General features: G+C 47.3%; 4 protein-coding genes across 4 annotated transcripts; 1 reads left to right on the plus strand and 3 right to left on the minus strand.

Annotated features, from left to right (window-relative positions):
• The first annotated feature begins 458 nt into the window (after positions 1-458).
• On the plus strand, positions 459-1,317 carry LOC114844503 (corticoliberin-like). The gene is made up of 2 exons (XM_029131927.3): positions 459-485; positions 729-1,317. The coding sequence occupies exon 2, from the start codon at positions 770-772 to the stop codon at positions 1,193-1,195; it is 426 nt and encodes a 141-aa protein (XP_028987760.1). The 5' UTR covers positions 459-485; positions 729-769; the 3' UTR covers positions 1,196-1,317.
• Positions 1,318-1,336: 19 nt separating this feature from the next.
• On the minus strand, positions 1,337-6,973 carry LOC114845147 (E3 ubiquitin-protein ligase TRIM63-like). The gene is made up of 9 exons (XM_029133006.3): positions 6,830-6,973; positions 6,107-6,279; positions 5,526-5,700; positions 5,069-5,164; positions 4,725-4,958; positions 3,535-3,557; positions 3,328-3,452; positions 2,622-2,890; positions 1,337-2,374 (listed from the first exon to the last, which is right to left on the minus strand). The coding sequence occupies exons 1-9, from the start codon at positions 6,947-6,949 to the stop codon at positions 2,294-2,296; spliced, it is 1,296 nt and encodes a 431-aa protein (XP_028988839.1). The 5' UTR covers positions 6,950-6,973; the 3' UTR covers positions 1,337-2,293.
• Positions 6,885-9,651, minus strand: LOC114844244 (dnaJ homolog subfamily C member 5-like). The gene is made up of 5 exons (XM_029131452.3): positions 9,497-9,651; positions 8,865-8,985; positions 8,502-8,715; positions 8,242-8,416; positions 6,885-8,045 (listed from the first exon to the last, which is right to left on the minus strand). Exons 2-5 carry the CDS (start codon positions 8,969-8,971, stop codon positions 7,948-7,950), a joined length of 594 nt encoding a protein of 197 aa, XP_028987285.1. The 5' UTR covers positions 8,972-8,985; positions 9,497-9,651; the 3' UTR covers positions 6,885-7,947.
• Positions 9,652-10,743: 1,092 nt separating this feature from the next.
• Positions 10,744-22,390, minus strand: slc4a2a (solute carrier family 4 member 2a). The gene is made up of 21 exons (XM_029131429.3): positions 20,524-22,390; positions 20,295-20,448; positions 19,989-20,157; positions 19,785-19,909; positions 17,139-17,281; positions 15,699-15,879; positions 15,311-15,446; positions 15,069-15,210; positions 14,789-14,885; positions 14,518-14,702; positions 14,228-14,447; positions 13,700-13,903; positions 13,417-13,565; positions 13,043-13,237; positions 12,747-12,956; positions 12,552-12,641; positions 12,309-12,475; positions 11,977-12,230; positions 11,734-11,903; positions 11,375-11,548; positions 10,744-11,290 (listed from the first exon to the last, which is right to left on the minus strand). Exons 1-21 carry the CDS (start codon positions 20,575-20,577, stop codon positions 11,210-11,212), a joined length of 3,300 nt encoding a protein of 1,099 aa, XP_028987262.3. The 5' UTR covers positions 20,578-22,390; the 3' UTR covers positions 10,744-11,209.
• Positions 22,391-22,395: the final 5 nt, after the last annotated feature.

A 22,395-nucleotide genomic window follows, 5' to 3' on the forward strand; every position in this document is an offset into this window, starting at 1 on the left:
GACTGAGTACAAACAAATCATTTCTCGTTTATTTTCTGCTTTTTACAAACAAACATCTTCATAGCGAGTGTCACAGCATTTTCCTGTGATGTCCACTGATGAAGGTCAGAGTGACTTCAACGCCAGGCTGAAAAAGGTCACGTCTTCATCCTTCTCCTCCTCGTATTCTTCATCTTCAACCATATACAACAAACAGGTTCAAGTTCATTGAAAAAAATACCTTGACAAAAAGTAGCCATCACTGAAAACCCTCATGAACAATGTTAGGTCAAACTAAATAAAAACATTTACTTCTAAGATAATGGACAAAAAAATACAATCAAAAACAAATGGTGTAAATGAACGATGTCTCAGCTTGATCATTGTCAGTGCTATTCTCACTGAGCATGCGCAGAACCACCGCCCCCCTTTGCTATAAAAGGCAGAAACTCTCTGTCTTTGATATTTTCCCCTTTGATTTGAGATCAGAGACATACGACGATCAGGTAAGAGAAGAAAATGATTTTCTTTTCTTTTTTTAATGTTTTTAAATGTAGTAATAACAGTGTTTTTTATCTCTTTATTCTGAGTTGAGTGTTTGTTTAACAGCTACTGCAAGTACGTAACAATAAAACTAAATATTTAAAAAGAAACAACTGTTTCTTTAAAATAGGATTTTTATCCTGTGTATATTTTAAAAGGCACAGCTGTTGAATTCCTGGGTTGATTAGTAGATGCTGATGCTTTAGTTTCCTCAGCTCGTCTTTGAAGGCATCACACGTTGGTGGACATGAAGCTGAATGCGCTGCTCTGGGTCATGGCTCTGTTCAGCGTCCTCCTTCCTGGTTCCGCAGATTGTCGTCCCCCCATCACCCCCACAGGCCGCCGCCTCCTGCTCCTGCCTCGACCGCTGCTCCTCCGTCTTGGAGAGGAGTTTTCCTTGCGGCTGGGTGGAGGTGCTGCTCCCAACCTCCCTTCCTCATCGGCATTGGGAAATCCAGTTCTGCTGCAGCTCACTCAACGCCTCCTGCAGCCTCAGACGGTGCGTCAACACCAAGAAGAGGAGGAGGAGAAGGAGAAAAGGTCTGATGAGCCCCCCATCTCTCTAGATCTGACCTTCCACCTGCTCAGGGAGGTTCTGGAGATGGCCCGGGCCGAGCAGATGGCCCAGCAGGCCGACAGCAACCGCAAACTGATGGATGACTTTGGAAAATAAATATTAATTAAACTCAAAGTTTTAAAAATCGTTGTGTGTTTATTGCTTTGTGGGAAATGGCCAAACAAAAACTCAACAGAACCAGTACAAGAAACTATTAAAATACGTCTTTGAAAACAGCGAGTAACCAGAAGATTCTGATTCAACTACAAAACCTTTTTAATAAATAGTTTAAACACAAGGACAACATCATAAATACAAACAAAGGAAAAAAGGACAAATTAAAACATCTGTCAGGCAGGTGCAGGATGAAGGACCCAAATGCACAGCTCTCAGACAGGGGTTTGGGAAAACCACAAAATTCAGCAGGCTAGTCGGAAGGCAGTGGTGAAAAACAGTGACTCAGACTCCAGCGAAGATACAGGCATGGATTACAAGGTCAGAAATGGGCACAGAAACCAAAACCACAGGACTTATGCGGAGATGCTGGAAAGCTGGACAACAGGGTGACATGAGCAGACAATCTGGCAAAGTGTCAGAGCTGGTGCTTAAATGCAGGAACTAATTACAAAATGAAAACCTTTGAATTTCAAAATAAAACCGGAAATGTCACAAAAATTAGTTAGGAGACCCGATTTGTGACAACATACAGAGAACAAACACACGGTGGTGGTGGTGGGTGTGAAGGACACCGACCTAGCAGGACGCTGACTCAGAACCACACTGACGTAGTCTCAAATAAGTACATAAGTATCAAGTATAACTACATGGAAGATACTTTGTTCCACTAAATGTCTGTTGGTAGAAAAAGATGATCCTCCAGTCTTTTACGAAAATCACTTACAATAACAATCAATTGGTTAAAGCTTTAAAAAGCAGCTGCAACATTTCAACACTGCTTGAAGGTGATCATGTATATTATTATTAGTATCTATCAGCCACACTTCATGTTTCATACTCTGTGAATGTATCTCTAATTTAATATTTACTCAACGCAGTTAACCTCACTTGTTAAGTTTAACTACTTAAAGTATTACATTATTAACACAAGATATTTGTTTAAAAAAGAAGTGACATTTTTCAAAATCTGTAGAAATGTTATAGAAAAATGTAGGGAACATAACATTCTCCTCAAGGGTGTCAAACTGATTTTACTTCTTATTTCTGGTTGAGCCAGCTGAAGGAGAAGACGTGTTTGGGTGTGTCTCTATCTTCTGACTCATTCTGATCAGACTGGACCTGCAGGAGAAGAACAATCAATCGGCAAACAACCCGCCAGTAATATAATACTAATACTAATACAAAATATGAATAAGTAAAAATACTAAATATTGTATAGCTGCATTTTTTTTAATTTGTGAATTAATTGTAAGTTAATATTTTAAACTGCATTAAACATTAGTACTTCAGTATTAGCAAAATTCTTTTTATTAACATAAGGAGTCTTAGTTTTCCCACAGGAACTGAACACAAGGTGATGTCACACCTGAGGGGCAGGGCCAGATGTAGGAGGAAGCAGAGGGGGCAGCTCCTGGTTGACTGATGAGGGTCCGGGTGGTTTAGGCTGTGATGTGAAAGTGGGTGATGTTTCTGTTGGTCTATGAGGGGGCAGAGCTACCAGCTGGACGGGTAACAGAGGAGGTTCCTGATTGGCTGCATGTCCTGTAGTTGTTACAGGTGCAGTGTGCTGTGCCTTAGTGCCACTTCCTGTTGTTGCGCTGACCTCTCCCCCATCTTCATTGTCATCATTATCACCTTTATCAGATGAAGTAAAACACAGGGTTAGCTAGATGCTAACATGCTGCTGATATATCAGTATAGATGGAGAGTAACTTAAAATTAAATGTTAATTCATTAACATCAAGCTTCAAGCTAAACATTAGAAGCTATGACACACTTTCATATATTACATAAGAAGTTTGATTGGTCGTAGTCCTAGAATTTCATTTTTACATACATGATGTTCTAGCATTGTTGAATATGAATTTGCTAGAACTAAGCCTTGATGTAAACTATCCTTTCTAGGTTGACCTTTGAAAACACTACGATGAATGTTTGAAGCTATCTTGAAAGGACATCTTAGCATGCTCCCTCCTCACTTAAAGTAGTTCAGCACTACGTGACTAATAACAGCATGTGGTGCAGTAGCTGGGCAGCTGCTATGCTAACACGTAGGCAGCGTCATCAGGTACATTTGTTGAAGTCGATGCTACTTAGCGCCTTCCTCTGATGGTCAAGGTTTGCCTTGAAGTGATCCATGTTCTCGTAGCCGTGTTGGAGTTTATCCAGGTGAGATGTGTTGGTTCCATCCACAATCCTGATCAATTACCAATAAACCTTTGTCAACACATTAGCATAAACATTATTTATTAACTGCATATATACAAAATGTGACTTACTTCTGAAGCAGCGGTTTGGCCATCTGTGGGTGAAACAAGAACAAACAAAAACAAACAAACAAACAAGACACAGATTTAATACAAGAATAAACCCTTAGCAACCTGTTCATGATTAATGTGATTTAGACAACCTTTTACTTTAAAAATCACCATATTTAATTTCACAATTAATTAATAATTCAATGTGCCCAGAAAATATAACTTCAGCTGCTATTACTTAAATTCAGCTGCTTTGGATCGGAGGTAACTGTTGGTCTGCTTGGCTTCATGCTAGTCTTGGTTGGATAACACATCTTAGGTTTTCACACATATTGTGTCACGGACTCGCATTGCTAACCACTGTACATGCCATCTTCCTGTTTTAGTTTGTCAACTTCCTGTTTAGCTCCGGTTTTCTGGTTCCAGCCTTACTTCCGTTCCTCGTCAGTCACCACCTGCCAGTAGTCAAGTAATCATGTCCCTGCATCTAAGTCCAGTACTCACCTCATCTAGTTGCCAGATTGTCTGCGTTGTAAGCCAGCATTCAGCATTCTTCTCGTGAGCCCGTTGTGTTTTGACCGTAGCCTAGCCCTGACCTTGCCTCTGATCCAGTACCTCCGTGAGTGTTTGACCTTTGGCTGTGTTTTAACTACCGCCTGCCTGAGCCTGTATCTGTCTGCTGCCCGCTGTGTACCGACCCCTGCCTGTCTGACCACGATCTGATTAAAAACACCTTAACCGCTCGAGTCTTGTCTCCGCTGTCCGCTGTCGCCTTGAGCCTCGTGACAGTTTGTTTGATTCACATGAATAAAGTTTGTAAACTTGTAGCATTTTCCTAATACGTTATTGCCTTCTTATATAAAAAAATCAAATCACCTGTCAACATGGGAACAAAGGCTTAGTTCCTGTGTTGTGTTACCTGTTGTTAGCAGGACACTGACTGCTCCTGTCACATCAGGAGATCATTTCACCAAGATTAATCATCTGCTGATCGTTTGTTATGGTACAATGCCAACCAAATGCCCTGAAGACTGCACCATTAATCACCCAGATCAACTCGCACCAGATGAATGAATTGCATTGAGGGGAAACCGGCTCTTCTGACCAATAACAACTTGACAATGTGTGGTTTGACGTGACGCATTGGATTTTTTTTAAGTGTGAGCAGAAATTAAATCAGGGGGGAGGTGGACATGCGTGCTCTGGTTCACCTGCAGGAACACGGCCATCTCGGACTCATCCATAGTCTGGATGGCCGTCTCCAACAGCTTGGCTGTGGTCTCCAGGTGGTCAGTGTACTTCTTCCTTAGACCTCGGATGTAGTCAAGTTTCTCCTCCTGCTCTGAGTTGATCCTCACAGTCATCTCACCTTTCTTCTCCTCCAGAAGGGCAAACAGGTGATCAAAGGTCTCGCACACCTTCGACTTCTGTCTGCGGCCGTTGTCCTGAAAGCCCAGAGATGCAGCAGGTGTTAGTTGAGCCATACAGTAGCTGTGTGATGGAGTGTTGGTCGAGCTCCGGTACGAGCAGCCATGCAGCAGGTGAATGAACTCACATCAACAGCCCTGCACGTTTCCTCCAGATGACCGATGACGGCCTGAATCCGCTCGTTGTTTCCAACCAACATGGTGATGCAGTCGGTGAGCTCTGCCTACACACAAACCCCAAACACTGAAACACCATGTTTACCTGATGAAGTGTGTATGTATGTGATGCTCCTGACTGGGATCCCACATCTGGACACTCCACAGCTGACTGGCTTGCGCATGCAACAGTTACTATGTAATTACTACTTGTGAGTGTTTAGAACAGTTCTGTTTGTGTTGTTGTTGTGTTTGTGTTATGTTTGTGTTGCTGTGGTAGTTGTTGTGTTTGTGTTGTAGTAGTAGTAGTAGTAGTTGTTGTTGTTGTAGCTGTTATGTTTGTGTCGCTGTTGTAGTAGTTGTTGTGTTTGTGTTGTTGTTGTTGTAGTAGCTGTAGTAGTTGCTGTTGACGTTATTGTTGTTGTTGACCTTCTGTTGGGTGAAGACGCTGCTCAGCGGAGCCACCTCACAGTCCTTGTGGCTTCCGAACACCTTGCACAGGGAGCAGGTGGGGACGCTGCAGGAGACGCAGTAGATGTTGATCTTCTCGTCTTCGTGCTCCTCACACATCGGCTGCTCCAGCTTCGGCTCCAGAGGCGTTTTACTGCAGGACAACAGACAGAGAGAGGCATTGGCAGAGCAGCGTCGCACACAGAAGCTCCAAGACTCAGCTTTGGCACCTTTTCTAAAAACTGACCACTCTTGTCTGTTAAGAATATTATGTTCAGATTCTTTGAGAGACAAACATGAGACGTTTGTGTAAACCACAGCACTAAAACAGGGGAGCTGCAGGTTCTTCATGTTAGCGTTCGCTTGTGTAGGTGAAAACATGTTGTTGTGAACATGATCCAGATCACAGCTGGACTCTGATTCTGGTTCTTGGGAAATCCAGACTCATGTGAGTCAACAGAAACTGGAGCCTTACAGTTTCAACACACTTAGTTCAGAAACAGGTCAAACACGTGACACCAGCTGAAGGTGCCCAGTGTGATGAAAGCGCCAGCTCTTACCTGGTACTGCCCTGTTTGTACATGTCAATGATGTTTTCCACCAGCAGGTTCCTCTGCAGGCCGTAAACCCCGTGTCGGTCCAGGACCACCTCATGTCTACAGGACGGGCAGCGGAAACGACCTCCGGACGTCACCGTGGAGCCGCTTCTGGTTGACAGGTAGGGGTTGGATGCCTTCAGGAGAAAGGTGCATTTTAGTCTGACAGCATCGAACGTTAATTACAGGATGGAGAAAGCAGAAACACCCATAGTGGTCAATGTCTGCAGCTTCTCTGCCTTAGCAAAGCTTTGACACTGTCTCATTCATGTCCACCAACACTCATCCTGGGGTTCAGCGTGTGGCCCGAGGACACACGGAGCCAGGAATCCAACCACTGGGATCAGTAGGCGCCTGCTCTACGTCTTGAGCCACTGTGGCCACATTTACATTTGACACCACACAAGTTTACATCAAATACTCAACATCTGGAAGCTGCTGATCATTAGTATGTGACATTCCGTCTGAGGTTTCAGGATCAAGGACAATACCCGAAGAAACACCATGAGAAGCTTAAGTTTAGAGCAACATGGAGTTGGTTGTTAGTCTGATTTGATCATGAACCTTACAGACAGAGAAGCTCATCACTGCCAGTGTCCTTGAATGCACCAGCGAGTCACATTTACAGTTCACGTTCGAGTCCTAACAGAAACAGTCCAGATGAAGTTCTCAGCTGGGGCTCCTCACCTGGAACACGTCGTTGGCACACTTGCGGCACAGGTTGTGCTGGCAGGGCAGGATGACCACGGGCTTGGTGAACATCTCCAGACAGATGGGACAGATGAGCTGCTTCTCCAGACTCTCCATGATGTGGCCTGAGGCTGAGGAGTCGGGACACTTCCCACGGCGAATTAAACCAGGACAGACACAGTGAAGCAGAGAAGAGTGGTGGTGTTGTGCTGCTCCAATCTGCCTGCGCCTGTTTTAGACAGAGCGACATCAGCTGTTGCTGCGTTCACATGTCCTTATATGTCAATGGTCAGGAGGAGGCGTGGGGGGGGGGGGGTCCAGTAGCAGAGTTTCTTAAAGGGACACTGAGTGGTGGAGGCAGCCGCGCCTCCTTCAGCTCCAACAAACAACAGTTACAACTAGTATTTATTGGTCTTTAATCAGTCAACATTCACCAGTAACACGAGAGCAGAAGGAAACAAACTCCAGACACACACTATTTACATCCACACCAATGAGATTTAATGACTGTTACCATTGTCATGCAGTCACATTCTGAATCCTGACTTTTAAATGTTAAGGAACTACGATAAAATCAAACTGATAATAATGTTCATAAGAATTAAGGGTCTGCTAAGGTCTAAAAGTATTTGGACGGTGACAGCATCATTTGGTCTGTGCATCACCACTGGAATCAGCTGTCGGCTTATTCCCCATGTGTTTGTCTACAGCGGGTGAAGGGCTGGAGGACGAGGCTTTGGTCTCATGATGTCGCTTCCTTTCTTTCATCTACACTGTAAGGAAAGTGACATAACAGACGGCTTCTGGCTGATCCACTGTAAACTGCATTTCCTGTGGTTGCCTGGTGTGTTCTGAGCCAGGGCAGTGGTGAAGCCCTGAACGCAGCTAGAACAAGCAAAGCATCAGCAGGAAGAACCCAGCACCTGCCACTCAACCCTCAGTCGTTTCACTAGATCATCTGCGTGACGGCCTCTCAGATCCTCTGTGGTGACGCACAGTCTCAATGAGCAAAGCTGTGTCCTGTCCAAATATTTCCAGACCTGTCCTGTGATCAGGTTCTGCGGGGCCCCACTAGGGGTTCCACCGGGTTCCTTCTCTATGTTCTAAATCCGGCTTCATGTGTAGGTTTCTCCGTATCTGCGATGGCCATCGGTGATCAGCTGCGTTTTTTCGCTGGCGTTCGTGGGCTGGTGGATGATCGGAGCATCAGCGTCTGAACAAACAAACAGAAACCATTCACTGCATATCGAGTCCAAAGGGGAAAATCCACAGATCATTTTAACTAGATTCTATTTCAGAACACTGAACTAATGATACTACCAAACCACACACACATCAGAATATGATATATTAAAACCGGAGCCATACCACTTCATCAAAATAAAGCTCAGGACTTCCTGTGGACTCACCGTTGTCCGGCTCATTACGCATCTCTTCCTCTAGGTCGTCAGGTGACATGAAGTCTGGCTCCGCCCCCTCACCTGTAGACGGTGGCTTCAGTTTCCCACAGCAGCAGTTACAGCAGCAGCAGAGGCAGCAGCAGCAGTAGCAGCCGGTCAGAACTCCACACAGCAGAAACAGAGCCTGAGACCAGAGAGACAGGCCCTGAAGTTCAGACAGGACTGAGGCAGTCTCACTGCATGTGTGGCATAAGCCCCGCCCCCCTCACCTTGGCCCACCAGGTGGACAGCATGAAGTATGTGTTAACATTGTCCTCTCCAAACTGCTGGGCCACGTAGAGACCCAGAGACCCGTACGAGTCATAGATGTTCCTCTTCGTGAGGTCCGACAGGACGGCGTGGGCGCTGTTCAGCTCCTTGAACTTCTCTGCTGCTTCTGGGTTGTCGGGGTTCTTGTCCGGATGGTACCGCAACGCCAGCTTCCTGACACCGGACACAGGATCAGGAGTTCACTGACAGTTATGCTGGCTTGACGTTTGCCTGTGAGTCAGCTCAGGATCAGGAGTGTAAACTATGATCTGTGTGTCAGGTAACTATCGCCTATGTGGGTGAGTGGGCGGGGCCCACCACACCTGTAGGACTTCTTGATGTCGTCATGGCTGCAGCTCTTCTCCAGACCCAGGATCTGATACAGCGACTCTCCAGAGGTGGACAAAGTTCGCTGCCTTCCCTCAGACATCCTGACACCATCACCTGTTACAGATCAGGACATCAGCACACAGGAACGTTAGCTCCTTGGCTGCTTTCACGCTGTTCAGAAGCGACAGCAACAAGCTATGGATCATCAGATTAGAGGATAGTGAGCTGTCCACTGGTGGCCACTGGTTCAGATGTCGACATCCAGAAGATGGAAGAGTCTTAGAGTTGATCTGTGTCCCTCACATTCACACTGACAGGAAAATGACCTTGTCCCTCAGATACAGTCTTTATCCGCACCTTTAGTTGTTCAACGTTAACTGACAGAACAGATATAGTCTGTCTGGAGGGACGAGGATTTCAACAAGCTGACACTGAGCTGAACCAGGGAGCTGAAGCCTACCAGCAGCTGAACACAGTTAATAAAAACGAGCTGGACCCTTAGACCTCCAGGCTTTAAACCTTAGGATCCTGCTGCCATTTGGTATCACCCTGAAGCCTGGAGGATTCCATGAATAAAACCTTTAGGTAGTTACAGGTAGATGCACACATGCAGATGAGTTGTTACCTGAATGCTGAAGCCTCAGAGTGTGCCGTCCAGAAGACACGTCCACCTGTTGAGCAGTTCATACGAAGCACAGACGATCCTTCGCTGCCTCCATCAAACATTCAGCAGAGGCGCAGCTCAGGTGGCCACGAGCTGCCACGCCTGATCAGATTTCACTGAAATGCTCCAGTGGACACATTGAGATGGAAGGGACGGTCACCATGACAACCAGATGAGAAACAGCCGAGTCAGGACAGGCGGAGTCACAGATACAACAACAGGAACTGACTCAGTGTCAGGCTTCGGCAGATTTCGGACCCACATGCACAGTGCAGACACGGTGATGAATTAACAAGCAGTTCCTTTATTCTCCATGTAGTCAGGGCAATCCAGGTCATACGATAAATCTCAGGTTAAAGGCACACAAGGAGCAGGCAAGGTTCGGTTCCAGGGACAGGCAAAGTTTCGGCAACGAGTAAGCCCGAGCTTAAAGCGTAAAGCGTAGTCAGACAATCAGAATGTTACCAAGAGATCCAGGCGTAGGTACAGTCAGGGAACAGGCAGGGATCGGCGGTCAGAGACAAGCGTGATCGTTGAACAGGGTAAGCTATACTGATACGCTGGAAAGTGGTATGAAACTCGACAATCTGGCAACTGGCTATGGTAAGTACTGGTGGTTAAATACAGAAGAGTGATTAGCTAAATTATTGACAGGTGTGCATGGTGAACCGGGAGTGACAGGAAACAGCTGTGATCTGGGAGAAACAGGAAGTCCATCAAAATAATAGACCGAAACAAGAACATGACAACATGGATAAAACTCAGACCTTTCAACATAAGACTGGAAACAAAACCAAAACCTGACACTCAGGAACATCAGCACAATTTAGGAACCCTGTTTTCAGACAATGATAAGTTGTATTTAGCATTTATGGATTTTATTTGCAAATATTTTTTTTTGTGGAATCAGTTGTTTTTTATACAATTCTGAGTCTGGGTCTTAAACTGTTATTTACAATGAGGCTGAGCCTGGAACTGTTGGAGGGATGGAACACGGCACCTCTGACTGATGTGAATCATGAGTAACAGTGAATGTTGCCAGCTAGGAAATAAAGAAATATGGTGGTCATTTTCAAATTATTGTATTCTGACCCAAACTATCATATAAAGCAAAACAACTTTAAAAATCACAGTGCATTTAAAAACAAACCTATTCTACATACACATAACCTATAGAAATCACAGAGTTTTAGTTATTTTAATTAAACAATTATTTTATTCATTTTCAGAGCTAGAGACTTGATGGAGGAGCCAATCAGTTACAAGTGAAAACAGTTTCTGCGTGTCAATCAAAACTAAATCAAAACACAAACAGCAGTGTCAAAACTATTGTATATAGTTAGTATAGTATTGACTCGACAATATTGTAGATCGGACAGACCCCAAAACTATCGTATTAATACGATAATTATCGTATGTCTGTGGAAAAACATCTCAACCCGGGAAAAAAAAGAGTCCGAGTTCAGAGAGAACATATCATGCATTTCCATTGTTTGCTAAGTTATGTTAAAAGTGAAATAAACAGCACTTCAAGGGTTAAAAGCCCTTTAATGGTCACAGAGACAGAGACAAACACTCTTCGCTTACATTTTTCATTGGGTGTGATCTTTAAAACTAAACGTTGACCTGAAACATCTGATGATCAGGGTCAAAGGGACCTGACTCCCGCTCAGCTCAAACAGGCATCTGCAGCTGTGAGTACTCGTCCTGTGCCTCTTTCTCCTCCAGGTGAGGCTCTGCATCTTCAGCATCCAGCTGCAGGTCAGAGGTCAGAGAGATATACCACCACAAAATGCAGATATTACATTTGAAATAGCTACAATTACAGGTAGGACTCACACTCTGCAGCTCTCGCCCAGTAAATAGGCGAGGAAGCAGCAGCATCCTCACAGGTATAGTCAACAGCAGCACAAAGGGGAAAGCTAGCGCCGCCGCTGTCGCCATGACGACCCACAGGAGAGACAGACAGGTTAGCTGGACCAGTGTATAGAGGTGCATCCTCAGCGTCCGCACCTGTGGGACAAGTAGTGAAGCACAGTGGTCAGTTGGTCCTACAGACCCAAGTCTTGGTCTGTAATGTCTCCTGCATCACATCAGATGACAGTGTGTTAGAACCATGCACATTAATCATGTCTACTGGCCCAGGCTTTAGTTCTTCAGTCAGAGACTGACAGTTGAGTCCCAGGCCAGGGTCCAACCTTGCGCACGTAGTTGTGGTCAGGGTGATACTTTGGGGGCATCAGCAGCAGGACAAGCCTCTCGGTGAGCTGGATCCCATTCAGTGACATCACGCCCATGTAGAGGAAGATCCCAAACAGCACTGCCAGGGGGATCTGGCGCAGAACCTCTCCAATCACAATCGACAAACCTGAGGGACAAGCAGGAGCAGATGAGATGAGGCCATGCTGACAGTGGGAGCAGAAGGTGTGAGGGGATCGTACCCACGAGAACAGCCACCAGGAAGCCCGTCAGCCTCTGCTCCTTCACCTCCTGAACCCGTGGCTTGTCTCCAGGGGCCACGGCTTTGCTCATGACAGTCAAAGCGTTGGTGTGGGTGACAGAGCGAACTGTGGCAGCCGACAGCCAGGGCAAACCAAACAGAGCTGAGATTCCACCCACCACCACAATGAGGAGCAGGTCCAGGTGGAAACCAGTTCCTTTCACCAGCATCCTCTCCTTCTTACTGACGATGAGCCTGAGAGAGAAACAACAAGTCCAGTGACTTCAACGTGCGGGTGAGTTGGCTGTTTATTGAGGTGAGTAGATATAGTACGCTGTGATCTGGGATTCCATAAAGATGAGGATGAAGACCAGAACGGCTGGCAGGACGCTGGCACCCATCATCCACACAGGAAACTGCCCATCTGACCCGAGAGGAGAAATCAGCCAACCGCGCTTCTCCGGACTGGACACAGAGAATCCACTGGGCACGTTCAGCTTCTGTCAGACCGAGCAGGGCCTAAGTTAAAAGCCGTTAGAACCACAAGAACCTCAGTGACATGGGACATGGTCTGACCTGGGTGTAGGTGTCCTCCACGCTGTAGTCCACCAGCACCATGATGAGGATGGCGATGGGCACGCCGAAGTCCCCGATGAGCCTGCGGAGCTGGACACACACATTGGATGAAGTCAGTTTGTCAGGTGTACCTGCGTCAGTACAAAGCTGAGGATCCAGAAGAGCTCAGTGGAGGAGGCTCCCTCTCATACTGACCCTTCCAGGGAAGAAAGAGCTGTTCTTGAACTTGCGCAGGTAGAAAGCAATGAGATACGTTCCTGCCATTAGGACAAAGGACAGCAGGGCCGTGTTGGGCTCTCCAACGATCCTCCCAGAATCCCTTACTGCTGCGGTGAAGTTGCACAGAGATGGAGACTCTGTATCGTTTCCATAGTAACATTTTCGGAGGGGGTGCTCTTGAAAGATCTAGGAAACATCAGACAAATGGTTTAAGGATCTATGTGGAAAACATCTTTTAATTTCACAAATCTGCGGCTGGTCCGTGACGTTACCTTGATGAGTTTGGAGAAGGTCTCGTAGATAAAAATAAGGGATATTAGGAAAGAAAAAATCTCCTGAGTGAAGCGGGAGACAAATCGAACCAAGATGCTTCCTTCAAACGCCACAGTGAGGAGAACAATGAGCAGCAGCCAGAAGCCGATCCATACCCGTCCGGTCAGATACTCCACCCCGTTGTCCTTACAGAACTGTATGAACAGGGCAGAGCCAGAACAAAGTGTGGTGAAGCTGGTCACAGGATCAGAAAAGGACCAGGCCCCTCATCCCCTGAACCAAAGCTCCGATGACCTCTACTCTGCATGAACACAGTAAGGGTTCATAAACTAGTATGTGGTAATTTTATCATGAGAAATGCGACAGTGCTCACAGTGTAGAAAGCCTCTTCAAAGACGAGCAGTGGTCCAGAGAATCCGATCACCAGCAGCGGCTGAGCCCCCAGGAGGCTGAACACGATGCCCTGCGCGGCTGTGGCCACAATCAGCTCCGACACCCCGATCAGCCCCTCGGTCTTCTCACCTGTCACAGCACAGACATGGGCTTCTTCAGGCCTTAGTGTGGACTTGGAGCCTAGCTTTGAGTCGTTGGCACATGTGGTACAGCTACTGTTCCACCGGCTTCTTTTTTTAGAATGACAAGTGGTCCAGACTCACCCAGAAGTCCACCGAAGGTGATCGCAGGCGACAGCGCAGCAAAGTAAATGAATATGATGGCGGCCATGCACTGAGGGTTCAGAGCGTCTCTGATGTCACTGAGGTACTGAGGATAGCGTCGAGTCAGGTCTTTGATCAGACCCCCAAACAGACGTCCAGAACGTCTCAGGGGCTCATCACCAGCTTTGGATGGACCCGGACAATCTGAGGGATAAAACCAGAGCTTCTAAGTTGTCTGGTCGTCTACACCAACCTGCTTAACTGCCTTGGCTTCATCAGTTCTTTAATTGTGGCCTGTTAATCGAATCACAGCTTTTGACTCACAATTTAAAACCCTGATTATTGGATCATTGTTACACTTTGACCAGATTTTAGCTCCGAAACTATGAAGAAGCAAACCTGCTGCATTATGCTGTAAATCAGTTAATCACGGGCTGATGAACAGCATCAGTAGGAGGGTCCATAGGAAACAGGGAAATGTTGTTAATGCTGTGCTAATAAATCAGAGCTGCTTGAAGCTGAACCCACCCTGGCCTTGCTCAGTGCTGCTCGTCTTCTCCTGGACCTTTCCGCTTTGCTCTTCTTCCCTCTTTCGGAGCATTTCTCGTTGGAAGCGAGCGAGCGAGTGCAGCAGCTCATCGCCCCCCACCTCTGAGGGAGGCAGGACAATGCTGCAGTCCAGGAAGCGGTTGATGGCCGTCAGCAAGTCCTGGCGGTCGTCAGCATGATAGGCTGCATTGTGGAAGTTCTGGGAGAGAAGACGCACCTGCCAGCACTTCTCATACTCTACCACTCACGCTGCTGCTGTGGAGACCTACCTTGTCTGACATGAGGGTGGAGATGGAGCGTCCAATCTGGTGGTAGTCAATGCTGGCAGTGGGTGGGCCCAGCAGGAGGAAGAGGAACCTCACCGGGACAGGAACCTCCAGCACAGACTCCAGCAGAACCGCCTCCTGCAATCGCACAAAGGCCATTGAAGGCTGGTCCAGGAATCCCACACTGCCTGTGGATGCAGAAGGCCCGCACTGACACCGGGTCCACACAGAACCAACACCAGATGCACATTAGGTAAATGCATGCCATGCATACCCACGAGGACAACGGTGGCCTCTGCGCTCTCTGGGATCTTCTCCATCAGCCTCACTTCGTGTTTGGATCTGGGGTGACAGAGGACGGCAGCGTCTCTCTGGCCACAGGTCACAACAAGGGTTGTATGAGTGTCTGTGCCTTTTATGTGATGAGCAGGTGACAAAGCAGTAGCTTGATGTTGGACGCCGTCACATTAAATCAGTTCCAGAGTTTTTACATAAGGTTGTGGGTTAGTGCGGTAGCGCGTAGGTTTAAGCGGAGCTTCACACTGACGTCTTACCTGTTCTCCATCAGCCTCTCTGTGATTAGTTGTGTGATTGGAGGCCTCTGATTGACTGTAGCCGTCAGTCAGGGCAGTGGCCAAGTTGGCTGCAGAAATGTTCCTGCTGAACAAGCTATGGTCTTTCTCATCACTCGGATGACTGATGAAAGACAGGAATGAGGGAGCATGTTAGTGAAAAATCCTGCTGCATCATGTTACCAAGCCCTGTTCTGGGCCCACAGGCATAGTCTGGACTGGACCTGTGTCGGAGCAGCAGAGCTCTCAGAACATGGGCCCGGTCTTTGGCTTTAATCTGATCCGAGATCACCAACTGCTCCACCACCTGCTGGGCGATTCCTGGCAGAGTGTTTTGCCTGAGGTCCAGAAGCACAGCCCCTGAAGACAAGCAGCATGACATCAGCTGGTTTCTCTGAGACAGAACTCTCACCTAAAGCCTTTTCTGTAATGTTTCCACGTCCGTGGCTCCAGCAGCAGTGACAGGATCCAGTTTCACTTACCTCATTACTAGAAAACCCTGACACATTGTTTTTCTACCAGGACCATCAAAGCTGTGATTGGATGAAAGCAGCTGCATTTCAAGACAAAGTGTGTTTCAGACTTGTAGAATGATGTTGAGCTCTCCCTCACCGTGGGACATGGTTTTTCTCAGCTCCAGCAGTGAGCGGAAGGAGAGGGAGGCGATACGAGGTCTCCCCCAGCGCTCCGTCTCCTCCTCCACCTCCTCCTCAAACTTGATCCATCGAGCGGTTTCTCTCCACTGCGGCTCCTGGTTCCTGTCAATCACCAGCTCGTTCAGCTCCACGAACACCTGCAGAGAAACTGAGCTGACTCCAGCCTTCACACCAACGATGTCCCTCGTACAGGCACTAACGACACTGAGGCAGAAAACTGATGACTGGATTTGTCTCTGCTGAAATCTGCTACAAGTAAACAAAAGTAAACCCATCAGGTAGAAGCCAACTGTGAACCTGAATAAACACACATCACATTAAGGGCTCTGGTAATAGCTTCGATGCTGCCAGTGTGACTCAAAAAAAACAAAAAAATCATCCAAACTAAAACAAAAATCTGAATGAACTGTGCAAAAAGCAGGTTTAACAGCACTGACTGAACCAGATGTGGGACAAACCGACACCTTGCTTAGTGGATCGTCCAGGTCCAAACCAACCATCCTGATGACCAGAGCACACTGAGGCCACGAACACGGAGCCTTGACTTCACCTGCCTGACGTCACCTGACTGCGTCTGAGTCCAGTTCGTTGCCCGTTCACAATACAAGCTGGATTAACCTACTCACAGTCATGGCTCATCTTTCGTTTCTCTCAGCCTCCTTTCAAAAGTTAGTCCACTTGTTTTGAATCACCTGAATTCTCACCAAACCTGCTGCAAGTCTGTTCATGTATGTTAGACTCAGCTTCTAGATACAGACAAGTGACCAGGTCATAAATCCGAGTCATTGCTTTGAGTGTGAACTCTGGTTAACGATTCTGAACAGTCCTGAAGCAAAAGGCAGAGATCTACAGAACCTGGTTTAAGTCCAGGGGTCTGGACGTCCCTGGATGAAGTGGGTGGAGCTACTGCAGGTGATGAACAAAGATCTCAGGTTTCACCCCACCTGATGTCTGCAGGGTCTTTCCCAGGATGCAAATCAATCAAATCAAATCAATGTTTTTTTTAAGCACATTATGACCCGGACCTGAGCAGACCTGGTCCCATCAGGCCTCACAACCCATAGGCGAGCAATTAAAACCTCCATATTTAAGTTTAAGTCAAGTTTGTTTTAGATGATTTGACTAATTACAATTTTATTCTCAGATTTCTGGGTTTTGTAGTGTCTACAATTATTATACGTATCCAAGGCTTCTGCTCAGCTTAGTACAAACACCCGCAATGACTCAGTGAAGCTCAAACTGTCTTTGACCCTCTTATGTCCAGGTTCCCTGAACCTGAATCAAACCCATTAAATATCCACAAGCACCTGAATCATTCTGAGGTCAAATGAAAATCAGCTGATATGAAGTTACACATACACACCAACATGATCCTCTCTAGTCTGTAGTCTCTGACCTCATGAGGGGTTCGGTCTGGTTGGTCCCCCTGAAGCTGTGTTTGGCAGCTGAATTGATTCTTGGTGATGTATGCGACCGGACCTCTGGAGCTCCGCCTCACCAGGTGACGTCGGACTGCTGGAATGTCGTCTAATCGATGACCTGCAGGGGGCGGAGCCAAAAATGGAACTGAAACGCCTCCATGTATTGTTTGAAAGGTTTTAAGGTTGACAGTTTGTCATGATTTGTCTGAGTGGCAGCAATATTTACGACTCAAGTTTCACAGAAATTATTTACAGAAACATGAGCTCTGGCCATAGAGCATGGTGAGTATAAAGTCTCTGCTCACAGGTGCGAAGATTCTGTGATCATAAAGGGAGCTGTCATGGGACGGAGCCATGATGGGACAGAGCCATGATGGGAGCTGTGATGGTACGGAGCTGTGATGAGAGCTGTGATGGGACGGAGCTGTGATGGGACAGAGCTGTGATGAGAGCTGTGATGAGAACAGTAATGGGATGGAGCTGTGATGGAAGCTGTGATGGGATGGAGCCGTGATGGGACAGAGCCATGATGGAAGCTGTAATGGGAGCTGTGATGAGACGGAGCTGTGATGGAAGCTGTGATGGGGTGAAGCTGTGATGGGACGGAGCTGTGATGGGACGGAGCTGTGATGAGACGGAGCTGTGATGGAAGCTTTGATGGGACGGAGCCGTGATGGGACAGAGCCATGATGGAAGCTGTAATGGGAGCTGTGATGGGAGCTGTGATGGGACGGAGCTGTGATGGGAGCTGTAATGGGAGCTGTGATGGGAGCTGTGATGGGAGCTGTGATGGGACGGAGCCATGATGAGATAGAGCTGTGATGGGAGCTGTGATGGGACGGGGCTGTGATGGGAGATGTGATGGGAGCTGTGATGGGAGATGTGATGGGAGCTGTGATGGGACGGAGCTGTGATGGGAGCTGTGATGGGACAGAGCCATGATGAGATGGAGCTGTGATGGGACGGAGCTGTGATGGGAGCTGTGATGGGACAGAGCCATGATGAGATGGAGCTGTGATGGAAGCTGTGATGGGAGCTGTGATGGGACGAAGCCGTGATGGGAGCTGTGATGGGACGGGGCTGTGATGGGAGATGTGATGGGAGCTGTGATGGGAGATGTGATGGGAGCTGTGATGGGACGGAGCTGTGATGGGAGCTGTGATTGGACAGAGCCATGATGAGATGGAGCTGTGATGGGACGGAGCTGTGATGGGAGCTGTGATGGGACAGAGCCATGATGAGATGGAGCTGTGATGGAAGCTGTGATGGGAGATGTGATGGGAGCTGTGATGGGAGATGTGATGAGAGATGTGATGGGACGGAGCCGTGATGGGACGGAGCCGTGATGGGACGGAGCTGTGATGAACCGGCTTCCTGGCAAGGCTCAGCAGCAGTAAAATCACAGCATCAGTGTGATTAGAGCTGAAACACATGACAATCTGGTTTCTTGTGCCCTGAATCTTGTGTTTCTATAAACTTGGAATCCAAAGTTCCAGAAAAGACAAACCCAGAAAAGAATCCAGTTCTCAGAGCATGAACACTTTGTCTTGACGTGACCAAACTTGAAACAGGGAATGATTCTTACTCCTAATATTATTTCTTCATGTCCTTTCTCATCCTGCCCTTTCATTCCTCCATGGCGTCTCACAGCCTCTGCACTCTGATGGGAATGGTCTAACAGTGTTTCAGGCTCGACTAACCCTCAGTGAAGTGACTCACATCCCATAATCAGCAGCTTAGCATCAGGTTTCAGCTCAAATCTGATTTATTCTGTTGTCACGTTTACCTTTCTTCTTCTCCCACAAACAAGCAAATAGCACTTGGACCGAGGCTCACTGGTTCCAGGTACTTATCTCAAAGTCAGATTCTACTCAACTGATAAAATTAGTTTAATATTTACAGTAAATAGTAAAGATCTGCTGTATAAATCAAAACCAGTTTCATGGGACAACAGCCCCAACCATCATCTGTTTCTATAAAGCACATGTTTTAGAGACGGGTCAGTGGTAACAGTTGAGTGGCAAAGAGTCAGTAGAAACAACTGAATAGAGACAAGTCAGTAAAAACAACTGAGTAGAGACGGGTCAGAGGAAACAGCTGGGTACTCACTGAGATCAGCCTTCAGTCTCTCGAACAAGAAACTGTTGAAATATTTTATCACTGCAAAAGCAGAGACTGACTTCATGTTGAGACACTAAAGGAGTCTGAGACCAGAACCAGAACCAGAACCACACACAGTAGCACAATGGATAGAGGCTGTGGGCTGGCAAGTAGAACGACACATTGTGTTCAGGTCAGCAGCGGCTTCAGCTCACATGACGGTCAACAGGAACTCTTTCAATGTCTGCTTCACCATGTTCATCTTAGTTTAGCACGTTAGCATCAGTGTAGCATCATGACCATGATTCCGAGCTGCTGTGACCACAGGTTTGCCTTTAAATGAAGCATCCAGTTTGTGTGGTGACACCCAGAATCTGCTGATGTCAGGTCAGTTATGATGCACAGAACATTTAGGTAAAAGTAAACATGCTTTTTTATGCTTTTATAAATGGTTATGTACACGTGCAGTGTAAATCTAATGGATGGTGCTGCTGTATATGAAGGTGAGCAGGTTTACTGACTCTTGATGCCATCCAGGTCGACGGACATCAGTGTCTCAGCCTCATCAGTGTCGTCTATGGAAACGCCCGTCATGATGCAACCAGCTGAGTGGCCGTCATTATAGGTGGAGTCGCTGAGCGGGTCACTGCGGGGGGTCAGAAGTGAGGCTGGAGACACGTTACCTGGACTGAATGTCTCAAAGTCTGCACAGGTGTGGTGCTCACCTGGAAGGGGTGTTGGTCTGCCTCTCCTTTCCATCAGCATGACTGCAGGGCTTTTCCTCACTCGCCTTCTCCTCCGAGTCTTCCTCTATAGGGTTCACCCTCCACCCCTCATCGGTTCTTCTGGATTTGGACAAAGGATGATGGACGTGGAGGGAAGACTGACGATGCTCTGTAGAACAGAAATGAGAATCATCTTTATTTCTTCCGTTAGGGGACTGGCTGCCAACAGAGGTTCTGATGATTACCTTAGACCCCCACAAGATCCAAAAACCTCCTGAACGTCCTGCAGACAGCTATGTGTCTTACCCTCAAAGTCCTGCTCATCATAGACTCTGCGTTTCTCTGGTGGACTGGAAGCAGCAGGATGAAGAATCTGCTGGAAACACTGGACCTCGAAGGCTTTGTTTAGGTCTAACTCTTCCTCATCACTGTGGGAATGTGGAGGACGAGGAGACAGGATCTGCAGAAGAACGATGATTCACAACTTAAGCCATATTTCAGATCTAAATTAAATTATGTAGAAGGTGAGACTCACCACAGACTGACTGAGGGCGACACCAGGACCCGCAGGGTTCTGGTGATGGCTCATGGCTCATTTAGGAGTCAGGAGTTCAGCAGGTGGACTTTAGGCAGTAGAACCTGAGGGCCAAAGGTCAGTAAACATCAAATGTGAAGTGGATGCACTATAGAATATGTGTCATTAAGTTTCTGTCTAAACCATTTTCTCTTCCTGTTGCTATGGCAATACAGGATGATGACATCACACAGGTTAAAGTTTAGGTCTAACAGGACGACCCACAATGCAAGAGTAAAATATTAAACACAGAATCTGTTTAATGACCGTAAGCTGGTTAGGTTAACGATGGGAAAGTACTGATTCTGTCCTAACGAACCACAACCTTCTCAGTCAAGGAGGAAACCATCTCCGGACACAATTATTTGTTTTGTAACACAGAATTCATGCACACAGATGTTTCACGGTTCAGTTCTGAGTTTAAAGCCTCATTTCCTGATATTTTACAGTTTCACTAATCTTGACACTAACCCTCTTGTTGACACAACAACAGGGCTCAAAGTCACTGCACCCAGATCCAGCTGTAGCCGGGCTCAAAGTCACTGCACCCAGATCCAGCTGTAGCCGGGCTCAAAGTCACTGCACCCAGATCCAGCTGTAGCCGGGCTCAAAGTCACTGTAACCAGATCCAGCTGCACTCAGATCCAGCTGTAGCCGGGCTCAAAGTCACTGTAACCACATCCAGCTGTAGCCGGGCTCAAAGTCACTGCACCCAGATCCAGCTGTAGCCGGGCTCAAAGTCACTGCACCCAGATCCAGCTGTAGCCGGGCTCAAAGTCACTGTAACCAGATCCAGCTGTAGCCGGGCTCAAAGTCACTGCACCCAGATCCAGCTGTAGCCAGGCTCAAAGTCACTGCACCCAGATCCAGCTGCACTCAGATCCAGCTGTAGCCGGGCTCAAAGTCACTGCACCCAGATCCAGCTGCACTCAGATCCAGCTGTAGCCGGGCTCAAAGTCAATGTAACCAGATCCAGCTGTAGCCGGGCTCAAAGTTACTGCTGGACTGAGATCAGCTCCAGGTGAAAGTTTCACAGAGGTGACGATGTCACAAAGCAGCTCTGACCTCACTGAGACATGACAATATCAGCAACATGTGACACGTCCTCCTGTCTGCTGCACGTTCACACAAAGCTGAAGGCCAAAGAAACAGGAAGAGAGTTGGAGCCTACCTCAGTGCCCTCGCAGCCCTGAAAGAGGAGAATTCTAATGCAAAGACTGAACCCAACAGAAACAGAGCAGAGAAGGAAAAGAGGGTGGGAGGGGGGTTTGTGAAGAAGAAAGACGAGATGAAAAGAGCAGAACGAGGGAGAAAACAGAGGAAGTGGAGAAAAGACACAGAACAGAGGAAAGGTCCAACTCTCCACAGAAACCTCATCAGCTGAAGGTCACCGTGGCAACTGAGGTGTCAGTCAAGTCATCTTTGGACATGTTCATTTACAGGCAATCACTTGCACACAGGCAGGTAAACCTGTCCCAGTAAAGTACTAACACCTTGGTACTGCCTCCCCACCTGAACCCCACCACACTCTGTGCTACTAATCTGGTTCTGTCCTAGTCCAGATAAGAGCTGTGGTTACACCAGTGAACACGTTTCAGATCGGTGATCATGACCTCTGACCTCTGCTTTCACCTCCTCGGAGGTTGTATGTGTGTGTGTCGTACCTGCTCAGCCGTGGAGTCAATGTCCTTCAGAATCTCACCGTTTCTGCAGCTGCAGCTTTTATACCCTCTGCCCAGCATGTGTCTGTTCACATAATTATCTACAGATTAACCTGAGTAACCTGTGTTTACATGTCATCATGTGAGTAACCACGTCTATGGGAACCTCAGC

The sequence above is a fragment of the Betta splendens genome, chromosome 17 (genome assembly GCF_900634795.4).
Source record: "Betta splendens chromosome 17, fBetSpl5.4, whole genome shotgun sequence".
In the NCBI taxonomy this organism is placed as follows: domain Eukaryota; kingdom Metazoa; phylum Chordata; class Actinopteri; order Anabantiformes; family Osphronemidae; genus Betta; species Betta splendens.